The sequence below is a fragment of the Brachyistius frenatus genome, unplaced genomic scaffold, assembly GCF_029030835.1.
Source record: "Brachyistius frenatus isolate BFR_SWC_R1_liver_20210118 unplaced genomic scaffold, ASM2903083v1 Contig_258, whole genome shotgun sequence".
Lineage (NCBI taxonomy): Eukaryota > Metazoa > Chordata > Actinopteri > Embiotocidae > Brachyistius > Brachyistius frenatus.
The window spans coordinates 250,739-276,528 of NW_027210857.1; the positions used below are offsets into that span (position 1 = coordinate 250,739).

A 25,790-nucleotide genomic window follows, 5' to 3' on the forward strand; every position below is an offset into this window, starting at 1 on the left:
GTCTGGAATTGTGTAAGTTATACTGTTACCTGAAATAAAACACTTTATGAATTAGTTTTCTTTGCAGTACAATTATATTTTCATTGTTTAAACACTCAAAGAAATATGTGGTTCAAAATATCATAAAAAAAACGTGTTATGTGGTCTAAAATATAAAAAGTTTATTTCATAGTATGGGGTCAAAAATGTCCTAGGAATTATAGAAATGATAAATTGTCAATTCATTTTTTTCCACGTGAATGCAATGCGCCTCCATACCATGAAGCCTCCCGTACAGGTTCAGTTGCTCCTTCAGGAAGATAGCGACTTCCAGCGGGTCAGACTGGACTTTTCCTCTGAACCACCCTGATGATTTCAGATTTTAGTAACATCAACATTTCCCAGTCTCTAATGTTGAGTTGGAAATCAAAGCAGATTAAATACGATAGTCGGGTCATCATTGCACTCATCCTGTAGCCAAAAGGTAGTGCAACAGGCTACAGCTGAACTTTTATCATAATTACGAGATCTGCATCACGTAAGTTCGAGATAAACGTTCACATTTTTTTCTTATACAATGCAATGTGCTTCCGTAGTATTTGAGGGTAGGAACAAACAGCCTCTATATGGGTTTTACAACTAGCCAACATATATATTCATTCCTACCGCCACGCTGTTAGCATGGCGCTCAGTCTTTTTCAATATTTACTTTTCCACAAAAGTCAACCTGTACACTTTTCAAAGATGATTTTTATTTAAAAGTCAACATGTCTGCAGCTACAAGTGTAAATGAATCCCCCTATAACTAAACTAAAAGAAAACAAATTCTACAAGTCAACCGATTTAACAAAAAGGCAGCCACGTGAAAGTTGTAATCGCTAATATTCCTATGAAGTAGAACAATCATGGCATGACAGAAAAGAGGCAGATAAAAGATGAGAACCTTGACCAATAATACACTCCCCAAACACCTGATCCCATGAAATGCAGGAAAATAAGTTTGTATTTGCCCTAACCTGTCTGTCACACTTAAACAGGACATCATGATAATAAATGCAAACATAAAATATACAATTCACATATCCAAACCACTGAAAATCCTCTCAGAGGGAAACAACATGAAACTCATATTTACATCAGTTTATCATCCAGACCATCCGCAGCCCGTTTCCTGTTATAAAACAACAGTGAAGTCCTGGAAAAACAACAGTTCAGCTTCATCAGCTCAGATGAAAACTTCTGAGGTCACTGAAGCGAGTCTTTTCTGATGTCTCAAGGTCGTCAGGTGGAGTTTTGGTCAGTAACCACTCACATCTCCAAAGTTTCCTCATGCTAATGCTCAAGGCTGAATGCTTACTTATGTGTTTCATTTATTTTCCTTTTATAGAAATGCTCAGTCTTAATGTGGTCAGAGACTCCGGTGTAATCAGACTATAATAAATGAAATAATAACACATTGAAGCCCCAGCTTCAGAGGTAAATAGTGAACTATTTCAGAGGAATGTGGCTTCGCCGCCCGCTGGACCGATACGTTAAACATGAAAAACACACAGCAATAGGCCATCCAGCAGAAACTCCAATGGTCAGTTCTCCAGACACAACATATGCACGATCATTACTGAGATATATCAGTATATCAGAAAATCATATTCAATCAGTGTCTGAGTTCTGAAGTCCAACTAACATCCAGATGTTCCAGCTGTGCGTTTTGCTCAGTGGTTGAGGCCTCCGTGAGAGTATCTCACGTAACCGTTCTCAGGATACAGCGAGAGCTCCTCTGTGCTGCTGAGCCCGTTGTTCAGCTCTGGAACAGACAACACAAACATACAGATGACGTTAAGTCAAATTCACATATCTGGATGTTATTGAGTCCATTACGAGCGGAGTGCTGCAGTCCAAACAGCAGCATTACGTCCTACTTTCTTAAAGAGTGTGAACAAAGCGCATCCCTTGAACTTACACTATTCATGGTACTCCGGGTTTACTCGGCCTGCTGCTAATTACCATGAAGGATGCAACATTTGAATCTCTGCAATGCAATGCTTACGTTAAGTGCCGTATTTACCAAAACAAATTAAAATGATTAGCAACTGTGAGCTTTGTAGTGAGCCACATGTCCTATTTTTCCCATAAATTATGTACTTATTATTTATTTATTGAAAGTACATTTCTGATTTCAAACTTGGCTACATGCTCAAATTTTTGTCCAGTTACAATCACAGCTTTGTATTTCCACGTGTGACCGACGCCGGAGCTGCACCTGAGAATATGAGCTTCTCCTTCATGATGTTGACGTCCCGGCTGCAGCGCCGCGTCACAGCGCTCAGCATGATCTGCTCCGGGTTGTAGTTCTGCATCCCGCTCATCCTCCACCTGTCAAAGCACACACGCATACCAACCCTCACCAGCACACCGAGGCACTGAGTCCAACTGTGTCATAACAACATTGAGTAATTGTGACATACAATATACACATATTAAATAAATAAACCTATTTAAAAGATGCACACAAAAGAGGCAAGGGAGTCCAGTGAGAGGGGGGGAGGGAGTGGCCTCGGGTTGTCGGGCAGAAACAGGAGGACAGACACGGAGGCAGAAACAAAGGCCGAGGCAGCGCAGCAGTTACCTGATCACATGATAGCTGACAGATGCCAGGGGGCAGCGGAGGAAGGTTGCATGCAGATCAGGCAGAGCACAGGACAGAGGAAGGATGTCAGAGGACAGAGAGAGGACAGGAAGACAGTGAGAGGGTTCAGTACAGAGGAGAGACATGGAGACACCCAGAGGACAGCAGACAGGAGGAGAAAAAAGAAAAACACAAGAACAGAGCAGAATGAACAGTCAGTGTGGCAGCAGCAGAGCGGACCGGAGGCATTCACTAAACACTGTTCAGGTCCGGAGAGAAACCACATTTAAGTCAGAAAGTCAACTGAGAGTTATGAAAACAACAACACGGAGTCTACTGGTGCAGGACATTAACTCTGCTAACCAACGCAGATAAAAAAAAACACATCATATTAAAAACATGACAACTAATGACTTTTAAAGGGGCAGTTCACCCAAATGTAAATTAAAAAAAAGCTTTATTTCTTGCCTTGGAAAATATTTGTGCAGGTTTGGATGTCTAACTCTGGAGTGCCCTTTCACCTCTAAATACAGATTTGATATATCCAGTGACTAACTGGTGGACAGGCCTGATGCAGGACGATCAAGTAATTAACAGGAAAAACAAAATGACAAGAGGAAGACTGGATGAAATCAAACTGGTTTTGTGGAGCAGAAACATGTTTTTCTGCTTTCCTCTCCTCGTTAGATTTATTCCGTGACCCTTCGTGGAGTCCCTACATGCTTCCTTTCTTTATTTGATATTATATTTTTCATGTGCTGCATGTCTATGACTTTCAACATGATTCAAACTGTTCTTACTTCTGGAAACAGAAAATCCCTATGACGATGGCGAGGGAGACGAGGTCGGAGGTCATCCAGATGAAGTTGTAAGCGTTCTGGCTCTACAAGACAAAAGAAAAAGGTAGTTTCCAGTGGACGCCACTAGAGGCCACTGTCAACGCTCATGTCTCCTGAAGGCAGAGAGCTGCTGGACAGCTGCTCCTTCCTTCAGATCCGTGCCCTTGTCCCGACCCGTGTCCAACTTGTTCCCAGCGTCCTGTTGTTCTCCAACGCCACGCTGAGCTCTAGTCTGCCGCTGAGCTCCCTCATATTTCTCTGCGTCCTCGCCCTCAAGTCTTGCTGGGTCCTCGTCAGTCTCTGTCCTCTCTCCTGCTGTCTTCTCGTCTCGCTGTGTGACCTTGTCTGTGTGTGTGTGTGTGTGTGTGTGTGTGTGTGTGTGTGTGTGTGTGTGTGTGTGTGTGTGTGTGTGTGTGTGTGTGTGTGTGTGTGTTTACCATGAGCCAGATGGGGTAAGGCACCTTTCGAAGGACTTGGGGGGCATCAGAGGACACAGAAGGCACCCCGCTACACCACAGAGAGGAGTAGAGCCAGGGCGCGTTCACCGGGAACACCGTCACACTCACGTTATTGGCCAGATACTCCCTGGGGGAAGGACAGATACGTGTCAACACTGGAAAAAAACAACCACCTCCCTTCACTCCCTTCATCCATTTACTCTCCAGACACAGCACTAACCTCTCACTGAGAACATTGTGTTCACTGAGACCCACAATATGTCAGCTAAAGGGGCAACAAAGATTTGTGTCCATGAAGAAGGCAAAGATGTGTTCAAGGGATCCTACCAGTGTAACTCTGACGTGATCTCTGTCTTCATGTGAATATCTGTACCCGCTGTGTGCATTTGAATGAATATATTTATGTAAATATGTATATTTAAATATATACTAAAGGCCTGAAAACATATTCAATACATGAACACAATCCTGAGCTAAATAATAAAACCCATTTTGATTATTTCACTGTTGATGACGTTCAGGTTTTTATGTCTTTCTTGATATTTGAACATAATCTCAAACTAATTGTTATTTCACACCGACCGTGTTTGATCTCGTTCTGGATCAAACTGAACCACGGTTCGGTTTGTTTGAGTGAAAACACTTTGTGGACAGCTTGATTACAAGAACAGAAGTAGAGAGAAGTAAAGCTGAGTCCCGGTAGCACATGGGGGGATGAGGAGAAAGTGTTTAACTGCAATTTGGACAAAGAAATCAAAAATCACCTTGAAATAATGCAAAAAAAACCAACTAATATTGTTAAATAAGTGCTGGTCGTGATGCCACAATAATGATAATCATATAGTGGCACCAAAAAGCTGTTCATTTATTTTCCTCCATTCAAACAAAAAAGATTGCACTGAGGATTTCCCTTTAATATCACTCATTTTGCTCAAAACTGTTCTAACTGCACAACTTTTATGTTTAAGAAGTCAAACTTACAGCTGAATGCTCCTTCGTTTGTTACTTATTGTTGTTAAAATGATCTCCTGCTCGATAAAACATACGACGCTCCCTCTTATCTTCTTGGTGACTTCTTTGCTCTTACTGTATGTCTTTGTTGCTGGCCTTGTTGTAGTGGAGGGTCAGACTTGTGATTCCTCTGTGTCTTATCTCCTCCACCGACAGCTTCTCATTTGCAGTCTGCTGCAGCCCTCGCACCCTCCCCCTGTCTGTGTCAGGGGTCCACGTCACCTGGTACACACATATATGACATGGAAAGACCCTGATTAGACTAAATGGAGAGTGCACTTCCTGTTTCATGATCACAAAAATGAGCTGCTCCATTAGGATGAATATAAAGCTGTGATGTGCTGGTATAGTCACAGTAAATGAGGGTTGGTGGAGATGTCTGTTTCTTCACAGTAACACAACTACAAGCAGCACCTTAAAGTTATCAAAGGATTATGAAGAAGGCACCTACAGTCCTCACCCTCTTCTGGGAGATTCCTGCCTTCTGCATGGCCCACAGTATGTCCATGAACCAGCTGCGGTGGCGCGGGTGCTCTGGTGGAGGCGGGTGGATGTTAAGCAGTGCGGAGCTGTTGGCCCTGGCCGCCAGACGGAGCATCTCCACCAGACTGCACACCGACTGGTTGCCTATTCGGTTCCGATCCTTCGCCAGCAGCGCTCCTACTGTCCAGTAGGGGTCAGTCTGGAGCAGAGGAGAGCAGCAGAGATGTGCAGACAACACTTAATGCAAACATCAAGAATAATTTGCAAATTCTGCATGAGACTCATTTTGCTCACTGCTTGCTTCAAAGTTTCATAGATTTGTAATTTGTTGAAAATGTCATAGAGATCATACTTGGTATTGTTTTTTTTCCTATTATATTGAAAACAAAATTAAAAAAAAATCAAAGCCTCTGCACACATATCTACAGTGTAAACACAGAGTTTGTTATTGGAGGTTTTGGTCAAATATCTTCATGTTTGAACTTCTCCACACAGTTTGACCACTAGTCTCAGTATTATACTATTGGTGACAGTCTGGAACCAGTTTGGTAGAATGAACCGTTGTCACAGCTGATGGTTGAAGTGAAGTGAGTTTCAGTACCTTCAAAAACCACTGGCCTGCGTTAAGAGAGCGAATCTCCGTCCAGTTGAAGAAGGAGGCATCTTCATACTTTCTGGATGGAAAGACCTTACTGACGTCGGTGGTCCGCCTCAAGGTGCGGTCTCGCAAGAGGAAGGGAACCCCGTCCACACTGGAAGAGACAGAACAGTTAGTACTTCAGATATGATTTAGTAAAGAAAGTGGATCACATAATCACATATTTTGCTATAGCTCTCTTATGCAATAATAATAATAATGTAATAATTCATACCAAACAAACTACATCTCAGCTGGGATCTAAATGAGGAACCTGCGACCCCGCTGAATCCATTAAATAAAAATGAGGCAGGATTAAAACGTTATTAATGTGCGATTAATACCTGATGGTGACGTCGGCCTCCAGGGAGCTCGCTCCATGCTGCAGGGCTCGGTTGAAGGACAACATGGTGTTTTCTGGAGCCAGCTGGAGCAGAGAGGAGACAGACAGGAGGACCACAGTCAGTCAGTGTGTGGAGAAAACACACAGCAGGGGGCGGAGACATATTTAATAAAGTACACATGATTAGTGAACCCACAAATGATGTGGTTAAAAGAAAAAATAAATATCTTCTGCACATCTATCATCACTGAATTATTCATTCTTTCCTGGCAGACTTTACATTTTTCATAGTTTATTTATATATTCTTATATTAAGAAATGTGTTCTGATCCACACAAAGTCAAATTACAAAAGTTTAAATAAATATGAATATTTAACAGACTTTTAACTTCAACTTCACAGATCTGATCAGTTTCAGTTTGCAGAAACCTCGTGTGTGTACAAACGTCAAACAATATTTGTGGCATTCCTTTGTACTTATTTACAGACTGTAAAATGTGTGTGCACGAATCACACGGATCATTTTACAACTGTGCAGAGTTTGATGATTCTTTTCTTCAGATCCACAAATACATGATGTATTTAAGTGATGTAGGAAAACTAGAACATTTAGAAAATACAAATTGTGAAATGTTTTTCGAAATTGACAGAAAAGCTCGAAGCACGTGTGTAAATCTTATTTTTTGAAAATCATGAAACACACATTTATGACCATTTTTAATCTGATTTCTCTACATGGCTGAGTAACATAACTTCTTTTTGAAGAGAGCCCAGTTAGCATTGAGCTGCAACACTTCAAAGACAAAACGGGGTCCAAACTGAGTTCAGACTTTTCTGACATGTGTTTACTGTACAAACATTATAACATGTAATACATTGAAAATAGCTGAATACATCTGCAAGAACAGGGGAACTATTTTAAGTGTTACCTGGTAAGTATAACTTGAGCTCGACGTAGCTTAACCTAGAACCAAATTCAAACCAATCCTCCTTTATGAATGCACATTCAACATGACTGATTGGAGATGAATAAATAATCTTGTAATATAGAAAACCTCAAATTACTGCTGTAGTAAATTGTACATTGACTATTTTGTTTTCTACATATATATCTACATAAAAGAGAGTTTTTTCCTTCCTTCTGTTGGAGGTTTCTTCCTGTTAAATGAGTTTTTCCTTCCTTCTGCTGGAGTTTTTTTTTTTCCTGTTAAAAGATATTTTCATTCCTCATGTTAGACGTTTTTCTCCCTTAAAGAGGAGTCCATTTTCCTCATAGCTTATTTGGGAATTGTTGAATATTTGGGTTCTTCTGAATAATGTTGTAAACTTCTGTTGTAAGGACTTAAGTGCCTTGAAATAACCTGTGTTGTGATTTAGCGCTATATAAATAAAAGTGAATTAAATTGAATTGAATTTAGTGGTGATTGAACATCAATAATAATATAATAATAATAGTAAACTTTGTTTGTATAGCACCTTTCATGCAAGAAATACAGCTGAAAGTGTTACATGCAGAATTACATGCAGTGTTTCACATAAAAACAGATATAAAGGAACATTTAAAAATATAGAAAAGAAATGAGATCAAACAAAATGCATAAGAAACAGATAAAAAGCATAAAAAACTGATGCAATGCATAAAAATGAATACAAGTTGACTTGATTTGAGTCGTTCTCTAGGATTCAATTCATGATATGAAGTAGTGGAAAAATCAGTTGTAGCAGGTGTACGTCTTGTGCACTTTTCTAGAACTTTACTTCACAGAGTCTATAATATTATAATATTACCCAGTAATGCACCAGAGATTAAATCTCCTGTTCTGCTGTGGTCTTAGTAAATTCTTTAAGGTAGACTCGTCAGTGTTCATCCAGGTTTCTGCTAAACCTCGGTTAAAAACTCACACGGGTCCAACCTGGCCATACATACTAAAATTCCCTTTTCACTAACATACAGTATCAGTATTTTTAAGTTTTAACAAAATATATAGTTAAAATATAAAATGAGCAACATGCATTTCAAGGTGCGGTAGTTTAAGAGCATGGCAGGTGCAAGAGAGGTTCAAGAGTTGCTAGTTAAAGGCTGATGTAAAGAGATATGTTTTGAGCTTTCTTTTGAAAGTATTAACTGAGCAGCTTCCCTGATATCTAACAGCTAGTTTGTTCCACAGCTTTGGAGCATAGCTGACAAAAGCTGAACCCCTAATTTTCTTTCGGCTGTTGCTGAGAACCTCCAATAAACCAGCAGCAGATGATCTCAGAGTTCTTGAATGCTCATAGCTCCCAGAGAGTTAGAGATGTAACTTGGACCGAGCCCATTAAGAGCTTTGTCTGTGGAGGCGGAGCTTAAAGTCAGTCCTGTGTCTTTTAGGCAGCCACTGCAGAGCAGCTAGAACTGGACTGATGTATTCTCTCCTCTTGGTTCTGGTTAATACGAATACATTAATAGTCTATTAATAACCTGGATGCAGGTTTTTGCAGAGAGGTGACAGGCAGGTGGCTGTTGTGTTTGGTGTGTATTAGGGTGCACATATTTGTATATATATATATATATATATGTGCAAAGAGTGCGTGTCTTTAGAGAGCAGGAAAACACTGCCTGAACATCAGTGGACATTTGTTTGGAGCTACTCATGTAGAACACTCACTGCTGGCCGAGCTGTGAGATGACAGTGTGTTGTTGACTCACACAACAGTAGGTTCATGTAGTGTAGCTATACACTGCTGCTGCTGTGAAATACAGTGCAACTGACCATTGGAGCTCCTCGTCGGCCGATGATGTCCGGTCGAGGTTTGAGGCTGTGGCGGTCCATGATGCAGGGGCAGGTGAATGTGAGCGGTGCCAGATAGAGAGCCAGGAGGATTAAAATGTAGATCAACAGTACCATCACCTGGACGTCTAAGAGCAGAGTAGAAAGAGGGTTTAGGAGTGGTAATCTCTTTGCAGGATTTTTCAGGAGGAAAAACAAACAACCAAAGCCGGGAAGTTGAGACAATTAGAGGAAAGCATAGTTTGAGACGTATACTGTAACCCGCGACATCTGAAATATGTTCATGTAGTTAATACAGTTATTAATAACAGCACTTTGTACAACAAACAGGAGTATGAAACCAATAGGTGAGGAGAAAAGATCTTTACTTGACATAAGAGTGGACACTCACTGGATCTCTCTCTCCGGACCACGTATCCAGCCACCAACCAGCTGAACGCTGTCACTGTTGCCAGAGCGCCGATGTGCAGGAACGGTGCTGTGGACTGGTGACAAAAGACAAATATAAAGTTGTTGGTATTGATTGGTGGTTATTGATCAGAAAGCATCTGAGCAGAAGTTTGTGTCTTTTATGACATATAGATCAGTTACGATGATGTCAGAAATAGCTTTTCTGATCAAAGATGAAAAGATTACACAGGATAAGTAAGATTTGTATATTCCATAACACAAAGAATAATATGGGTAATATGGTTGATATGACTGTGGAACAATACTGTGCTCTTATTAGGGTTGTTTATTCATTTCCACCGAGTCAATGGTCATATTTAAACACAAAGTCTTGACATTGTCAGTGCACCATTCAGCAGTTTTTTATCATAAAATCCTTGAAGGACTAGTTTGACTTTTTGAGAGATAAAACACATTATATTTGCTTTCTTTCACAGTTAAATGAGAAGATCAGAAAAGGTTTTCACTTACGAGATTGATTTTGTTTTGTGTTGCATAAAAGACAACAATATACAAAGCGAGAGAAAATGATATGCATCACAAGAGTTAAGCGGTCAAAAGACTGGGAACAGTGTGAAACAGCGAGCTTGGTTCTGTCCCAAAGAAACCAAATCCACCTACTATCACCTTTAAAAAACAACAACTAAATTGTGGTTTTGCAAGGAGTTAAGTGCAAGTTCTGACATCCATCTTCTCGTCACATTTTTTGCACAAAAGAGAAAACTAATTTCCAAATTTATTCTTTACATTTTATCAAAAAATAACCAAGATTGGATTAACAATGACAAGTAAAAGTGTGAAAAAATGGACTTAACCACCTTAAAAAACTTATATCATCCACATGGTTACATGTTAAAGTTTAGTGATTTCCATCTGTCAGAAATTCTGTTTTCTGTCGTGTTTCAGAACAAACACCTCATTATTGTACGAACACCTCAAACAAAAGGTTATTTTCTGCCATAATGTTTAATCAACTCAGCTGCTTTTCATTAAGATTTCAAAATTATTACAAAACATGAATTGCATGCAATTTAAGTCAAAACAAACCACATGGCGAGCGTATGGTTCAGTGGTTTGGAGAGCAGACTGACCTGCAGCGATACGATCAGGATGTCCCACTCGTCTCCCCATAAGTCATCAACGGAGATGACACCAGAGATGGTGGTGAGCAGCGTCGCCAACACTCCGATCTATGGACATGAACATGCAACGATGAATTCTCAAGCGTATGTGGATAAAATCCATGGCAACCATTGAAGATGTTCTTCCACATCACCTTGTGAATCCAGTAGAGATTCAGCTGTTGGCCCAGGGATATATGGAAAAGAGCCAATATCTGAAAGGGAGCAGGATTCAGTGAGTCGTTTCTCATCTGATCAACTGGTGTGCCAATATTTAGGGGTTTGAAAGAGACTGTTACCAATAAAAATGTGATGTAGCTGAAGCCCACGGTGGTGGACGCCAGGATGGGGATCGTCTCGTCCCTCCACTCTCCGAGGCGGTTGTATACCGACCTGAAGTGTGAAACAATAACGGACGACTCATCTATGTCGGTGGTATGACACCGATAATTTAAATATTAATTAAAAATTAAAATACAGTGAACCCTCGTTTATCGCGGGGGTTACGTTCCAAATAGAAACCGTGATAGGTGAAATCCGTGAAGTAGTAACCTTTATTTTTTTTACAATTATTATACAATGAAATACTCCATAATACATTGAAACCAAAGAACAAAACCTTTTTACAAGCCCAAGCATTTGTTTAACAAATAAAAGTACTGTATAAATGTGTTTTTTTTACAAATAACTACTGTACTGTAAAATAATAATTTGAATCATCAATACGAACTGAAGGCTTCAAATTGCTGAGATCGGCACCGCCCCACTGCGACCCGAGTCATTGGATTAGAACGGGAGGAAATGAAAAATGATTATGAAAACAAATACAAAGTACAGTAGGACAAATAGTGACTCGTGTATTTCACTGCTCTTCTGACTGAGCCGCTGCATCCTGACTCCGCTCTGCAGCGGTTCTTTCTTCTAAAGCCGGCGGTGCAGGTGTGGTTTTTCGAGAGAAGAACATAGTTATCGGTAGTTGTTGTCGCTCTTTTTTCTTCTGGGCAAAAAGATTCTTATAAACCGACATGCCACCATCGATTATTTTTAATTTGGCAAGCTGTTTTACGTACGTGTACATATTAAACCGCAACGTTATTGACAAACAGGTAGAGAAGAAGCGGAGAGACTGTTTAGCCAATCAGAATGCAGAACACAATGCACGATGCAAATCCGTGAAGCAGCGAGACCGCGAAAAGTGAACCGCGTTATAGCGAGGGGTCACTGTACACATGTTGGGCAGCTCATTGCCGCCCTGCTGCAGTAAAGGTCATAAACAGCTTTTCACTCATTACTAAAGATATATAACAAAAAAAAAACGGTCTCACCAGTTGAAGTCATTGAAATCATTTCGAGCCACCAACCAGAAGTAGGCCCAAAAGAGAAGCAGCAGGAAAGAGCTGCTCAGGATGATGAACCATGTGCACTCCCACTGTGAAGAATAACACAAAGACAGTTTAAAATATTACACAGACGGCATTGTAGACCACTGCTGAGGGGCGAGCTTGCTCTAAGTTCTCCTACATGTAGTAAATGTAACTCAAGTCGGTTCATATGTTTTGGAAATGTGTAAGGATCCAAACATATTAGAGAGAAGTGAAGGACGAAGTGGTTTCCTTCATTGGATATGACTTGGAGCTTTCACCTCTTCAATGCGAAACGCTGAACTGACTGAAATACTATTATACAGAGCACGGAAGACTTCTTAAAAATCTGGATTTCTAAAGACCCTCCGTCTTTGGATGATTGGTATAAGCGGGTTTTGGAAATCCTCCCTCTGTAAAAGCTGACTTGCACCCTTCAGGACAATCCCAAGGGATTTGTTAAGATATGGACGCCTCTGGACCGGACTTTGCTCTGCCAGATTAAGAACACAGGAACTGATGTTGGCTCGACCTGGTGGTCTGAGTTTAATGCAATTATGGCAGGCTGGTGGTGTGTGAGTGGTTTTTTTTTTTTTTTTTGCCTCTGTTTTGTATTCTTAAAGCTTTAAAGTTTTGTTTTGATAAATTGTAAAATCAAAAAAATAAATAAAAGAATAACACAAACCATGAGCCTTGGTCAGATCTGGCTCTACAATCAGGATTCAGGCGATGGATCAGATGTCTAAGTGTAAACTGGAAGGAGAACTGACACACTTCTGTAATCCATGTTCATCTCCAGAATATGTTTGCACCGAACTTCCCAGAGTCACTTTTTAATCAAATATTTCCTCGGATAACTTCTGGTTTGAGTAACTAAAGCAGGATAACTATCCAGATCGGTTTACTCAAAATCAATCTGCTGATGGTGACTTCCAGTAATATGTGCACAGCGTTTTGCCATCCATGTTCTGAACAGCACGTGTAGATATGCAGCACTTCATTATTTAAACATGTTTCCTGGTTGCCGGGTTTTAACCTCGTACTGTACAGTCCTCTGGCTCGACATGTGGGACAAAGGTGTAGAGGGGACCCTGTTCAGCGCTCAAGGACTCTTCCCTCCAGTAGTTAACAGGATTAGGAGCTAAAGCCATGTGTGTGGGGGGGATGTTGAGTATGATAGGCCGGCCAACAGATCCTGTTGAGCGTTAAACACCTTTGCACCACTGCGTCCCTGTATGGACTCACCATTTCCAGGAGCTTATGTAAGAGACTGGGACGTGATTAGATAAGTGTGCAGGTGAAGAAGAATTGTGTGCTCGGAGGAATCTGTCCACACCGAGAGACTTCTGAAAGGTTTCTCTGCTGGCCAAGAGGAGAGCGGCCACACAAACTCATCAGGGGAAATATTCTAACCTGATGTGGCCGGTAAAAACATGACAGCGAGGTGGAAATATGATGAGTGACAGAGGCTGTTTTTAATTAGTTTAGCAGCCACCTGCATCTCAGTGTAGCCGGAGCTAACTGTAACCGGCTAAGAGGCACTGAGCCAGAGTCACGTTTTGTTTTACCTGGTGCACCAGTGGAAACAGTGTCCTAGAAGTAACTTTATGGACTCCACAATTATTCACACAAACTCAGCATTTACCCCTCTGGAGGTAAAACTGCATGTCACTTTCAAAATATGTAATTTGTTCTATTCCGTCCTGCTCTTTATTCATTTTCTGACATTCTCTGCATTCAGGTTTCCACTCTACTGCAAGTCGGCACGTACTGGAGAGACATACTGTATCTGAACGCCACAGTGAAGAAAATTAAAGTATTTCTAAAAAAGTGATCAAATTGTAACCAATTAGAGAAAGTAAGCAGATTTTTCCTTTTTAAATTCTCCCTAGTCTGTGAGTGGTTGCCTCCAGCAGCGACCGGTTGTTTGGATTAGGATTCTGGTTTTAGGGTCAGCAGCAGGGTCAGAGGAAGGTCTGGACTACCAGGTCAAGTAATCCTTGAGGCTGAGAAATTCTAAAAGTGATGATGAAGACAATCCTGCCACAATTCTTACCTCAGTGCTGTTCTGCTTCCTCCAGCAGGTAACTCTGACTACATGTAATATAATAATGTAATTGATGTTGAAATTCTCTCAACTTTATTGCTGCAGAAGCAGCTCATTTATTTTCTGCAGGAAATAACAAAGGGACAACTTTCTGAATGTCTACCTGAATTATGATGTATTTTTAGGTCAGTTATGCGGTCCTTACTTTCTACTAAACAACAATATTTAGGACTTTACTTCCATTACATATTTTACAAGCTTTTGTGAGCCCCTCTCACTGTGCAGTACCATTTATTTGCAGGCGAGCGGTGTGCCATCTGATGTTTTCTACTGAGCGCTGCATGGCCTTCAAAGATCCCCGCGTCACCATTCAGAGCAGCTGGTACTTGACGTCTGACAGCTCTCATGAATCCTGGTCTTTGTGCTGACCTCACCATGTGACAGAATGTTTCCTCTACTGATAAATACCGTACAGACCGGCTCGTATCACACAAGGTCAGTGTCAGCTGAACATGGACACTGACAAAGCATGAACACGTGTGCTCAGGATTAAAAAAAAAGAAAGGAAAATGAACAACTGAGTAGGAATGCAGATATAAAATATAAATATCCAAAATGTTTTCATTCCTGCTGACCTTTGAAATGTGTGACACGGTATCACGGCAGAGTGTGAAATAGACACGCCTGCACAATGCAGCAAAATGTGAGATGGCCACGCTTTGGACTGTCTAGGCGTGAAAGTTACACGTTATCCTGTAGTGGATGAAAATGAAACTGGCGTGCTCTGAGCCACGTGATTTACAGGGAAATGGAACTTATTTCGCGAAATAAGCACATGGTGGGGTTAAGAAACAAAAAACAACTCCTTCCTCCTCATACAAAAACATGTTCTTTGTACTTGGTTTCTAAACCTCTGTTGCCTGACCCTGGTCACATGATCCCGCGTCACATGACATTTACGTGCGTGTGAGTTTCCCGCTTACAAAACGTGTAACTTTCACGCCTAGACACGCCAAAGCGGGGCTATCTCACATTTTGCTGTCGTAGACGGGCGTGTCTATTTCACACGTCACAATTATTACTGTATGTAAACAGCAGCATGAAACTCACAGAAATGTCATATTTTCATCACTAACATGTTGTTTTCTACCATTTGAGGTTTGACTGTTGCTCATTTCATTACAACCTCGTCTTCTGCTCCGATTTAATGACACCAGTAGAGAATTAGTGCCATTGTCTATTAAAATCAGTTCATCAAAATTATTTAGGTGACTATTAATCCTCAACTAAGATGTCATTCTTGTGACTACCCTACCTCTCACCCAGTGGAGGTATTCTGTCTGGGAGGAGTTTCCAGGAGTGCTTGATAGAAACATCATCTCGTCACTCGCTCGCTCTGAATTTTCCATAAAATGACCTGCTCTGTACACATAATGGCTCAATCAGACATTACACAGACTCGGTACTGCAGAGCTGCAGGTTCGTCCCGTCCAACTGATTCTGACATGTGCGTTATCACATTCAGCTCCTCCGGGTGGCTCAGGCCTGCAGTGCATGTGTGAGAGCAGCTTTACCTGAAGTTCAGAATACTGATAATCCTGAATCAACAACACTGACTGTCCTCAAAATAAAACCAGTCAAACATCGCCATGTTGCAGTGTAAACAGACAGCCTCTATGTTTATGACCCAGTACTGTGTGTGTGACTACATGAAGCTTTGTAACTGAGACAAAAGAGGGGAGAGAGGCAGCTGTGGGCTGGAACTTTTCCTCTTGGTCAGCACATCATCAGTGCCCGGCTCACACATGCAGTAAATGGACTAATTTATGGCCGAGCCACTGGCTCTTTGTGATGTAGAAGACATCCAGCAGCAGGAGCGGAGGCTGCCCTGTGGGTGTCCAACACAGCTGGGGATCTGGCTCCGCTTTACACATCGCAACACTGCACGGATTCTATTACTTGCTTTATTGTGAAGATTGTTTTCTGCAGTTACTAGGGCCAGCTGTAGAGGTCTCTTAGGAATTCAGGAGGACAAAAATGGGATGACACGAACAGCTAATTGATTTGTTTTTGACTTTTAAATTAAGAAGACTGTAAATTTCAAATGAATTTGGGGAATGAAGCCACACATTAAATAACTGACATAAACTTTCAGAAAATTAACACATTAGGCTGGAATGTCATCCGTTTAGAGTAATGTAAAACAATTACTCTTAATTTTTGTTTTTAACCTTGTAAATGTTGACGCAGCGCAAACACTGGCAGTGCTTGTAGGTGTGGCTGGTTTCTTTTGGTAACACAAACGCAAGCGCATATGTGGCAGCGTGGCACAATGTAAAGTAGAAGGAATAGATAATTAGAAGGTGTGTCACAGCCGACGCCAATCAAACCAGCTCCTCTCATCCCCTTTAAATCCTCCCTGGTGCAGTGTGTTGTCATTTTTGAATGGCGTACGAAGGAACAGACCGGCACCGACACCCAAACTTTACACAGGAGGAAACTAGCAAATTTGTCCGGGAGGTTCAGACTCGTAAACACTGAATTTATGGAACTACCAGTCGGCCTCCACGGACTCAATGATATAAGACAAAGGGCCAAACAAAAACTTGCATCTAATAGATGCAAAACACTGGAATTAATGAAATGTCAAAGTGAACAAAGAACACTCATCCAATGCACTAAAATCCGTTAGTGGAAATATAGTTAGGATCGAGCAGAAGTAAATTATTCACACTTAAAGCTCCCAATGCAATTCATTTATTAACAACACTGATGAAGAGCCATGTGCTTCAAACGTCACTGATGTTGTGGCGTCAACAAATGAGTTGTGTTAAAACATGTCACGAACGACTCATGCATCAGGAAACAAGACGGGTGCGCTGTTATGAGGAGAATGCAAAAACAGCAGAATAACAATGTTTTTTGCTCACAATATAACGTTACATATTGCTCTGTGAGTGCCAGTATTCTGCTGTTTCTTAAAAAATAAATGGCATCGGGAGCGTTAAGTGTGAATTATTTACTTTTCCAATCATTAATTACATGGCCCAAGCTGCAGTACGAAAATAGGGCCCTTAATTGTTACAAAATCTTCCTGTTAAGACCATCTTTTTTTAACATCTGCAAGAATTCACTTTCAATTCACGTTTAAATCGCTACAATTTTTAAGAATGAAGTGCATACCATGTAGACCGCAATGTTTCTGACAACTTTATAGTGTCCTGTTCAAAAATACCTTGAAAATGCATATGGACGCATATGCAGCCATAAAAAACACGGTCTGGCATGGTTTGCGTTCACAGTTTCACTCTGAGCAGTATCAAGAAGATGTAGAATGACACTGACAAAAACAAAGATATTTTTAACAATAGCTGATATCTAATAAAAAAAAATGTATGGGAGGTACGGAGTAAAATTACAACACAACACTACAGTTACTGGCTGTACGTTCCACATTAGGTTGCTGTTGTGTAGTTTCCTTTCAAAACGCCTGACCTACTTTTTGGTCCTCAGAACCACAAAATGGAAAATAGTTCATTTATTCCTGAGGTGCGCTCAGGTTTCAGTGAAGCAGCAGCAGGATTGTGTAGTGTCATTATCGGCTGTGTTTTGCTCTGCTGCACGCTACAGTTGGTCAACGGACACACACTCTGCACTGAATCTGCTGCCTTCATCTACAGTAAATGACTATCTACTGGATCTCTGCATATAACTATAAAAATAATACACATCAAATAATGTCTCTTAGCATACCAGACCTAAGTTATTTGGTGGGACTTCATTTTCCACATTTGTATGAATGCTGGAGTGTAAATTTTGTAGGACAGTTTACAACTATGAACGTTTTAGCATTAGGCAGATGCTTTAAATACTAATCCTGAAACATCTGATTATCTTCATCATCGCAGTCACCCACGACAGCGACTGCATGATGCTTCACTTACTTAAGTAAGAGGTGTTTGTCTTATTTCTATAATTCTGTGTAATGACAGTCAGAAAAGACGTGTTTAATTTAAACATCTGACAAACCACAGACTGACAAACTGCACATTCATTGGAGAAGTTTTTGTTATTGTTTACTGATCTGATATTTCTTGATTTTAATTGTAAGTTTGCAGCTTTTAGACTATTTCTTTGGGCAAAGTTCTTACAATGTTCACCCTTACAGAAAACACACACGTTTCCAATGTTTTCCACATGGGACACATGTTTAGCACTTGTTGAAACATACAAAACGGGGAAAATATGTGAAAAACTTTTCACATGGGACTCTAGATAGGCTTCAAACATTACAGGGTGAAAATGCTCCGCAAACACGTTTCACATATGGAATTCATGTGTTTTTTTCTGTAATGTTAGTCATGTTTAGACAAAATTAACCATGAGACTTTTGACCTCTTTTACAAATGAAAAAAAGGTTTCACAGCCTTTCTCAAATCAAAATGCCAAACATATGGTTTCAGTATTAAATTTCTGTGTTGTATTGACACAAAAAAATATCAAACAATAACCAGCTTTAATCAAAGCTCATTTCTCAAACAATCTGCAACCACTTGCCAGAATGCATCTACTTACACTATTGATATACCACAACACTAAAACAATAAGGTGGCATTAATAATAGTAAATTATTATATATATATAATTTATATATATATATATATATATATATATATATATATATATATATATATATATATATATATTATTATATATATATAATTTATATATATATATTATAACAAATAGCATGAGAATATTTCTGTTAATATAACATCCATACTTGATAATCACAGGTATTATCTTACCCTGGAGCTCTCGTCTTGGGAGCGCTGGTAGCGTTTCCAGCGGCAACCATAGATGCCAGTGACGAAGGACACAAAGACCTGCTTCTCATAGACCTGTAAGGGTTGGTGCTTCACCATGCTCCTTCAGCCTCAACGCGCCGCCAGTCCATGAACATCCCACACCGGACTGGGAACCCTGCAGAAGACCGAGCAGTCACTCACCAAGACACGCTGGCATGAAACAGCTCCGTCTGTGTACGTACAATTACACCTTTCATCAACACGCCGGGTCACGTCATGTCACTGAGGTACATGTTCACAAAACAACATGAACACGCTGATGGCTCTGGGCCTGTTTGGAGTAACAACACCTGTGAAAGGGAAGTCAACACGCCCGTCAACAGTGAGTCCCGTCTACGACAGACATAATGATATGTTATGTTTTACAGTCACTGAGTCCGCCGTCACCCATGTGAGGATTTATGGCTGTGGAAAAGACACAAATAGAAATCAGCAGGTAGGAAGCATCTGTCTGTAGCTACGACTTGATCCTCGAACAAGTCGAACATCTGGAAAAAAGAAAAAGTCAGAAGGAGACAGCAGGAGAAAAGGTTGTTTCCTTGGTGGCACATAAAAATGTCTCGGCTCAGACAGAGATGGCCGAAATGGTGTTTCTGTTTCAGGGTCCTTTAATGCTCAAAAGATATCTTGTGTCTTTCTTTATAAAAGTTTTTAGGAGAATTTTCCAATCTTTAATCATTTTTGCATGAACTACCTTACAGAGAGAATAATTTTATTGCTCAGGTTACCTAAAGTATGCGTTATTTATAAAACATGAATAAAGCTGGATACTGGGAACAGGCTTCCTGTCTGAGACCTTCAGGGTCTTTCTGTTCACACAACACCAACATACGACACTTCATCAGATAACATGAGCCTTCAACCGGGAAGTCAGTTTTTATTTCTTCAAGCAATTCAACGCAAAACTTTTGACTGTGTGACTGTCATGGTTCCCAGAAGATGAATCCTATGGACTCGAGTCATTTTTGGTTGTGTGAAATGTCTTTTAGAATGAAATATCTACAGTACAGAACAGATTATCGTGACATTTCCTACAAATATTCAAGGTTCCTAGAGGATTTAATGTTCGAACAAAATGATTGTCTCTGTGAAATAAATGAAGACCTCTCATAACCTCCAGGGTATAAATCCACCTTCTATTGTCTTGTGGACCAAACTTTGTGACCCGCGGTACTTGTGACTCCTCAGTGGGATTGACTGGTGCTCTTCAGGTCACTCTCCAGGAAGCCTTTCTGAGAAAGTGAAGTCATGCGGTGCTGCTCATTAAGACAGCTGCCTGCCGTAACATCAGCCAAGGTGCTCTCTTTCCAGATTCACTGTTGGTTTTGTTTCAGACGAATTAGGCTACAACGTACTAATCTGCAGTGAGAACAGACGTGCTGTAATCCCCTCCATGACAACGCCTTATTCCATCTGACCTATGAGGGGTTTTTAAGAAGTAAATCAATCTCATCCCTTCATTAATAACTAAGCTCAGCTGAAATAAAATGTTTTCTGATTGTATTGTTATCTTTTTTTTGATAAGAGCAGCAACAAATGGCAATTTCCTTGCGAGATAAGTTCCCGTTTCCTGGTCGACGATCGTGAACCACACAAACTGCTCCTTTGTCCTTATCTCGGAGAGGAGAAATCACCACATGGCGTGGGACCAGGATAAATCTGTCTGTGTTGAGCTAACACTGTTCATATCACGAGAAAGGCAGTGAGGGAAAGAACATTTTAAATAACAAGCAGATTATAGCCGCTCTGTGAGGCTGTACTGAGGCTTAAAGCTATATGCTAACATCAGCATGCTAACTCATGATGACTATAGTGATAACAATGTTCATCACCTTAGTTTGTTAGCATGCTTAACATTTGCTAGGTAGTCCTGAACACAAAGTGCAGCAGAGACTGTAGGGAATGTGTCTGGATGAAAGTTCAAATCTTCATTATTGACATTTTACCAGCAAATCTAAAAGGACAAACAAATACACTAGTCCTTGACATTTTCAGCATTTTATTCTGCCCTTCTTTAAACTGGAATTGCTCAAATGACCTTCAAACATTCAGTGTCCTGCAGCTGCATGACAAACACTTCAGATTTGCGTGCTATTATGTGTCACACATATTCAGGTTTTCTCAGCCAACTTGCAACTATAAAGTCTTAAAAACCGACCTGCATCCTCCCACTGCCGAGCGGTTGTTATGCAGGATCTCTGAGGCCTGAGGGAAGTTTCTCTGAGCTTCAGAGGAGCTGCCAGATTCCCATCACTCACATCCGGGCCCGTCCTCAAACAAGGGCCAACTGGAGCTGAAATCACAGGGCCTTATTCCAGCCAGGTTGGCCTATTGTCTCTGTGTCACCATGGTGCTGCGGTCATCATGAGGTAAACGAGGGCCAGTCAGGGGCTGACGGGCCAACGCACTCTTCCACTGCTGCACATTTCACACTTCTTCACAGGGAAGTGCAAATATTACCACACATGGTGTTGAAGATTTAACTTCAAATTCATCAAATTGTCATGTTCCCTCATTTTCAGAATCTACCCTCAAAAAACATGTTCTTACAATTTGTTTTTTAAATGTATTAAGAATTAAATCTGAAAACCTTCTCTGTGGTTGGATGAATCCTTTCTGCTGTATTTAGTCTTCAGATGGACAGTGCCCACTATGACTGTGAAACCACAACAACTCCCTCTACAGTCGGCTGTCCGGCCAAATCTAGCCACTAAGAGAGAGGAGCATCAGTCACCAAGAAGCCACTCGAACACACACTCGAACAGAGTTTCAGAAATCCTTTGCAGAGATGGAGAACCTGCAGGAACCACAACCATCCCAGCAGCTCTCCATCAATCAGGGGTTTGTGTTGGAGCAGCTACACAGACGTAAAAGCCATAAGACAGCCTGCCTGGAGTCTGCGAAACAAAAGCTGAGAACAAGTTCAAAAATTGTAGGCAGCACTTAAAGCACGCTGTCAGTCGAAGCCCGTGATCTGCTCATCATCTGACTAACGGCATTCCTACAGTAAAGCACGGCGGAGGTAGCATCATGCTACGACACGTCAGAGCTGAGGGAAGGAGAGGTCCTTGAAGAAAACCTGAGACTCAGCTAACGGTTCATTTTTCAGCACGACAAAGAGTCCGAGCATCCGCCCACAGTTCAGTTTTTGACTTTGCAAAAATATTTTTTTTAAAAAACGTTTTGAGTTTGACGTTAAGGGTTATTTAGTGTAGATTGAGGGACAAAAAGGCACATTTTATCCATCCATTATCTCTACCTGGTGTATGAGGGGGTTTCTCCCTAATGTGTAATTCTGCTACTATAGTCTGATGTTTCTAAAGGAATTAAGTTGTGCAAAGAACAAAGTAATGCTGAGAGCAAACAACATTTCACAAGAGGTCCAAGAAAAGCTGCAATCGTTAGTGGAAAATGAGAGAAGAAATATTCTTGGATCCAAGTCTCTCACGAACACTGAGCAGAAAGAAGGAAATCAATCTGCAAACAAAAACATGTGCAGCATAAACTATAAATACATATCCTTTATTAATAGTAAGACCAGTGTGAACAAGCACACACAGCCAATACAGCATTGGACTAGTACATATTTGTTTTGACCTGATAGGAATATACTTTATACAAGTTAAGTTTGGTATTTTAATGAATTTTCTGCAGTACGTGTGCTGTGATGAGTCATGAGTGTCAGCTGATTGGATGGTGTACTTACAGCAGCAGGAACCGTGCTGTTGTTTGGACTCTCAGGTCTAATGAGTTTTTAATTTGAATGTATTTTGAATTGTTTCTTTTAGCTTCTGTTACACACTGTGTACAGTAGAGTCAGACAGTCTGTTATCGTCGTGTTTACAACCAGCACTTGGCAGAAGAGATGTGTTCAAATATGACTCGAATTCACCCAGGTCCACCTGTCAATCACCTGTCACTCGCTCATTTAGCTGCTTCAAGCAGATTTCCTCTCTTGAACCTGAAGTTTACCTGACAGGACATCCTTTCTTTCCTCCAGCTTCTAGAAGTGACCTGCTTCCTGTCAGCAGGCCTTCAGGCTGCAGACACCTCTCCGTCAGTTTAGTCACTAGTACTCATTGAATAATAATACAATAATCCACAGAGCCTCCACCATATGTGTCTAATATTAGCCTTTTATATCGGTCACTGTCATCCCATTCCAGACTTCACTACTTCATGAAATTTATATCTGCGTGCATTAATAATATCCTTAATCTTTCAGTGGATTTAGCCAAAAATAGAGTTTCCATTAGCGCCACATGCTCGTGTTCCACACACTGAGGGAGGTTCAGGAGGACTGGAAACAAAGCTGCACTGGAAGCCCACGACTTTACTAAACCCAGCTTTTGTTATCAACCTGCAGTCATCAGGTGGTCCGAAGACCGGAGGCTCTTGGAGCTCCAGTGAGGCCTTGTTCTCCAGACCGGCCGGTCTCTCATCCATTCAAGGTGATTTAAACCTGACAGAAAAGTGAAGTGATGTGATGCTGCAGGAAGGCCGGGATGAAACCTGCTGCTCAGATATGTCCTCTACTGATCACATCTAGGAGGACCAAAAAGACAGGCCGGTGTGATTAAAGCTCCATTTACAAGATGATGACATCACCACTTGGTCCGTCAGTCTGTCATCAGATGAACCTTTAAATGGATTCATTCATTAGAAACCGTCAGTCATGTGAATGTGTACTTTAACTTCACAATAATTTACAGTATTTTATGAACCATGTCAGAAGACATTTCCAAGAATTGGATGCATGATGTGAAATGGAGCTGAGTCCATTCTGGAGCTGCATCTTTGATGAATCAGTTTCTCAGTTAATCGATGAATCATGTTGTCTATTAACATCAGAACATTGTGAAAAATGTCTTCTATAATTTCCCATCAACCAATGTGACTTCTTCAGAAATCTTGTTTGGTCTCAGCAACAGTTTCAAACACAAAGATGTTCATCTTACGACAGTGAAAAGCATCAAATCCACAGAGCTGAAAACTGGAATCAGTATTTCTGCTTAAAGAATGACGAACAATGATTCCTCAGGAGCTGACAGGTTTCCTGTGGGTGGACTAGCTGCAGCGCTCATCTATAAATTAGATTTATTGTATGCAATTTTGAGTTTATGTGTAAATATTGATATAGATTTGTATATTGATTTTATTTGTATATTTATAGATTCTGTTTGTGCCAGAATAACTTCAGAGCACATTCGTTTCTGACCTTGCTCACTTGATATCCTGCAGAAATGTTCATCCATTCAATAATCTGTCATGTGTTGATGCAGAAAGTATAGTGGCACCATAAGAGAACAGAAATGGATGAAACAAGATGTTTCTAATTGTTTTAAGGTTTCAAAACCTCCTAGTGAGGACAGATCAATCATCTCAATTCTGAATGACACCAAACCCACTGCGGGCCAAGCGACAGGTCCGCAGATTATGCAGATAAGCCGATAAAGTGCGCACACTTACCTCGCCTCCACTGCAGCCTTTTTGTCCCGGATAGCGCACAAAACGTCACCAGCTCCCGGTTAATCAGTCATTTATTTCCATGGATGTTGACATTCCGCCGTTTGTCCGCAGCTCGCGGGTGCATAGAGGACTTTGAAGTTACTTTGAGACGCTCCGGCTGCGCACATCAGCCTGAAGTGTACTCTCTCTGCGCAGACCTGCTGTAAACAAACCAAACAAACAAACACAACAACGAGCCTCCTCATAAATCATAGCAGTGGTTCTCCTCCAGGACAGACGAAGCAACATGAGCGGTCACGGCAGAGTTACAAAGTGTAATCCGTGTGACACGGGGTGGGCGGAGTTTAGGGACACACTGCAAAAAACACCCCGTGTGAGCAGGTTGAGGACGTCATCACAGGAAGGAGGCACCTGGAAAACGTTTTTTTGTTTTTTTTTACAGTGCAGGTCACTTCCCTGTCGGGTAACCGGAGCTGAGCTGCAGAGCTGAGCTGCAGAGCTGCAGGATCACTGCTCGACCTGTTCACGGAGCTTTATGTGGTGATTCAGTTTAAAGTTAATACGTTTTAACTAATGGTTTCATTAGTACTAAATGAAGCATAACAAAATATTTTTAAAAAAAAGTCCCTTTGACTGACATACAACAGGCTGTATGAGTTCTGCAGAGGATCAACATGCAGGTGCACCTTTAACTGATTATCAACATCAGTAACGGATTTGTTGCCAAATCCGGATTACCAAATGTTGTTTTACCCACACCACATTAGCTATTAAATTCCAGTTTGCTCTCTTACCAATTATTACAGTGAGACAATCCAAACAGTCCACAAACTTAAATTAAATATTTATATTATAAGGAAGCAGGGAATCTTGCATCCTGCATCTTAATTGGCCAGATGAAATGTATTATTTGTCTCCAGTGTGAAGACGCATCGTTTGAAAAATCAGCTTCTTTATCTCTACTCCTTTCTGCAGACAGAAACATCATATATGTCATAATCGTATACGTCATAAATGTGGAATTACTCCTATTAAAATTGCAGAAGGATGAGATGAGATGGAGGAGAAGTTGTCCGGAGTCATCAGAGATGCGTCCCGGTCCCTGTTCTGTTCGCTCTCTACAGAATTCATGGCTTCATTTCGGACAACTCAGGGTCATGTTGGTGGGAAGAGGTTGGATTCTGGAAGGAGATGAGACAGAGAGGGCAAATCAGGACGAAGCGGTGATGACACTCTGAGCTGAGAGGCATTTTTAGGACTCAGTTGCAGGTTTTAGGAACACTAATCCAACCTAAAGTTCAAATATTGATATGTCTGATGAAATCTAATC

General features: G+C 40.9%; 1 protein-coding gene across 5 annotated transcripts; it reads right to left on the reverse strand.

The window, feature by feature from the left end:
* Positions 1-709: 709 nt before the first annotated feature.
* gdpd5a (glycerophosphodiester phosphodiesterase domain containing 5a) lies at positions 710-24,744 on the reverse strand. Of its 5 annotated transcripts, none has more exons than XM_069721160.1 (17): positions 24,461-24,744; positions 18,932-19,106; positions 12,041-12,144; positions 11,015-11,108; positions 10,871-10,930; positions 10,686-10,784; positions 9,536-9,629; positions 9,127-9,272; positions 6,378-6,460; positions 5,998-6,148; positions 5,374-5,595; positions 4,990-5,135; positions 3,882-4,029; positions 3,406-3,488; positions 2,606-2,620; positions 2,240-2,352; positions 710-1,783 (listed from the first exon to the last, which is right to left on the reverse strand). In XM_069721160.1, the coding sequence occupies exons 2-17, from the start codon at positions 19,046-19,048 to the stop codon at positions 1,692-1,694; spliced, it is 1,767 nt and encodes a 588-aa protein (XP_069577261.1). In that variant the 5' UTR covers positions 19,049-19,106; positions 24,461-24,744; the 3' UTR covers positions 710-1,691. The 5 variants fall into 5 exon arrangements, with proteins under 5 accessions (XP_069577261.1, XP_069577260.1, XP_069577259.1 ...); XM_069721159.1 differs by having other exon boundaries at positions 5,365-5,595; XM_069721158.1 differs by lacking the exon at positions 2,606-2,620 and having other exon boundaries at positions 2,240-2,379.
* Positions 24,745-25,790: the final 1,046 nt, after the last annotated feature.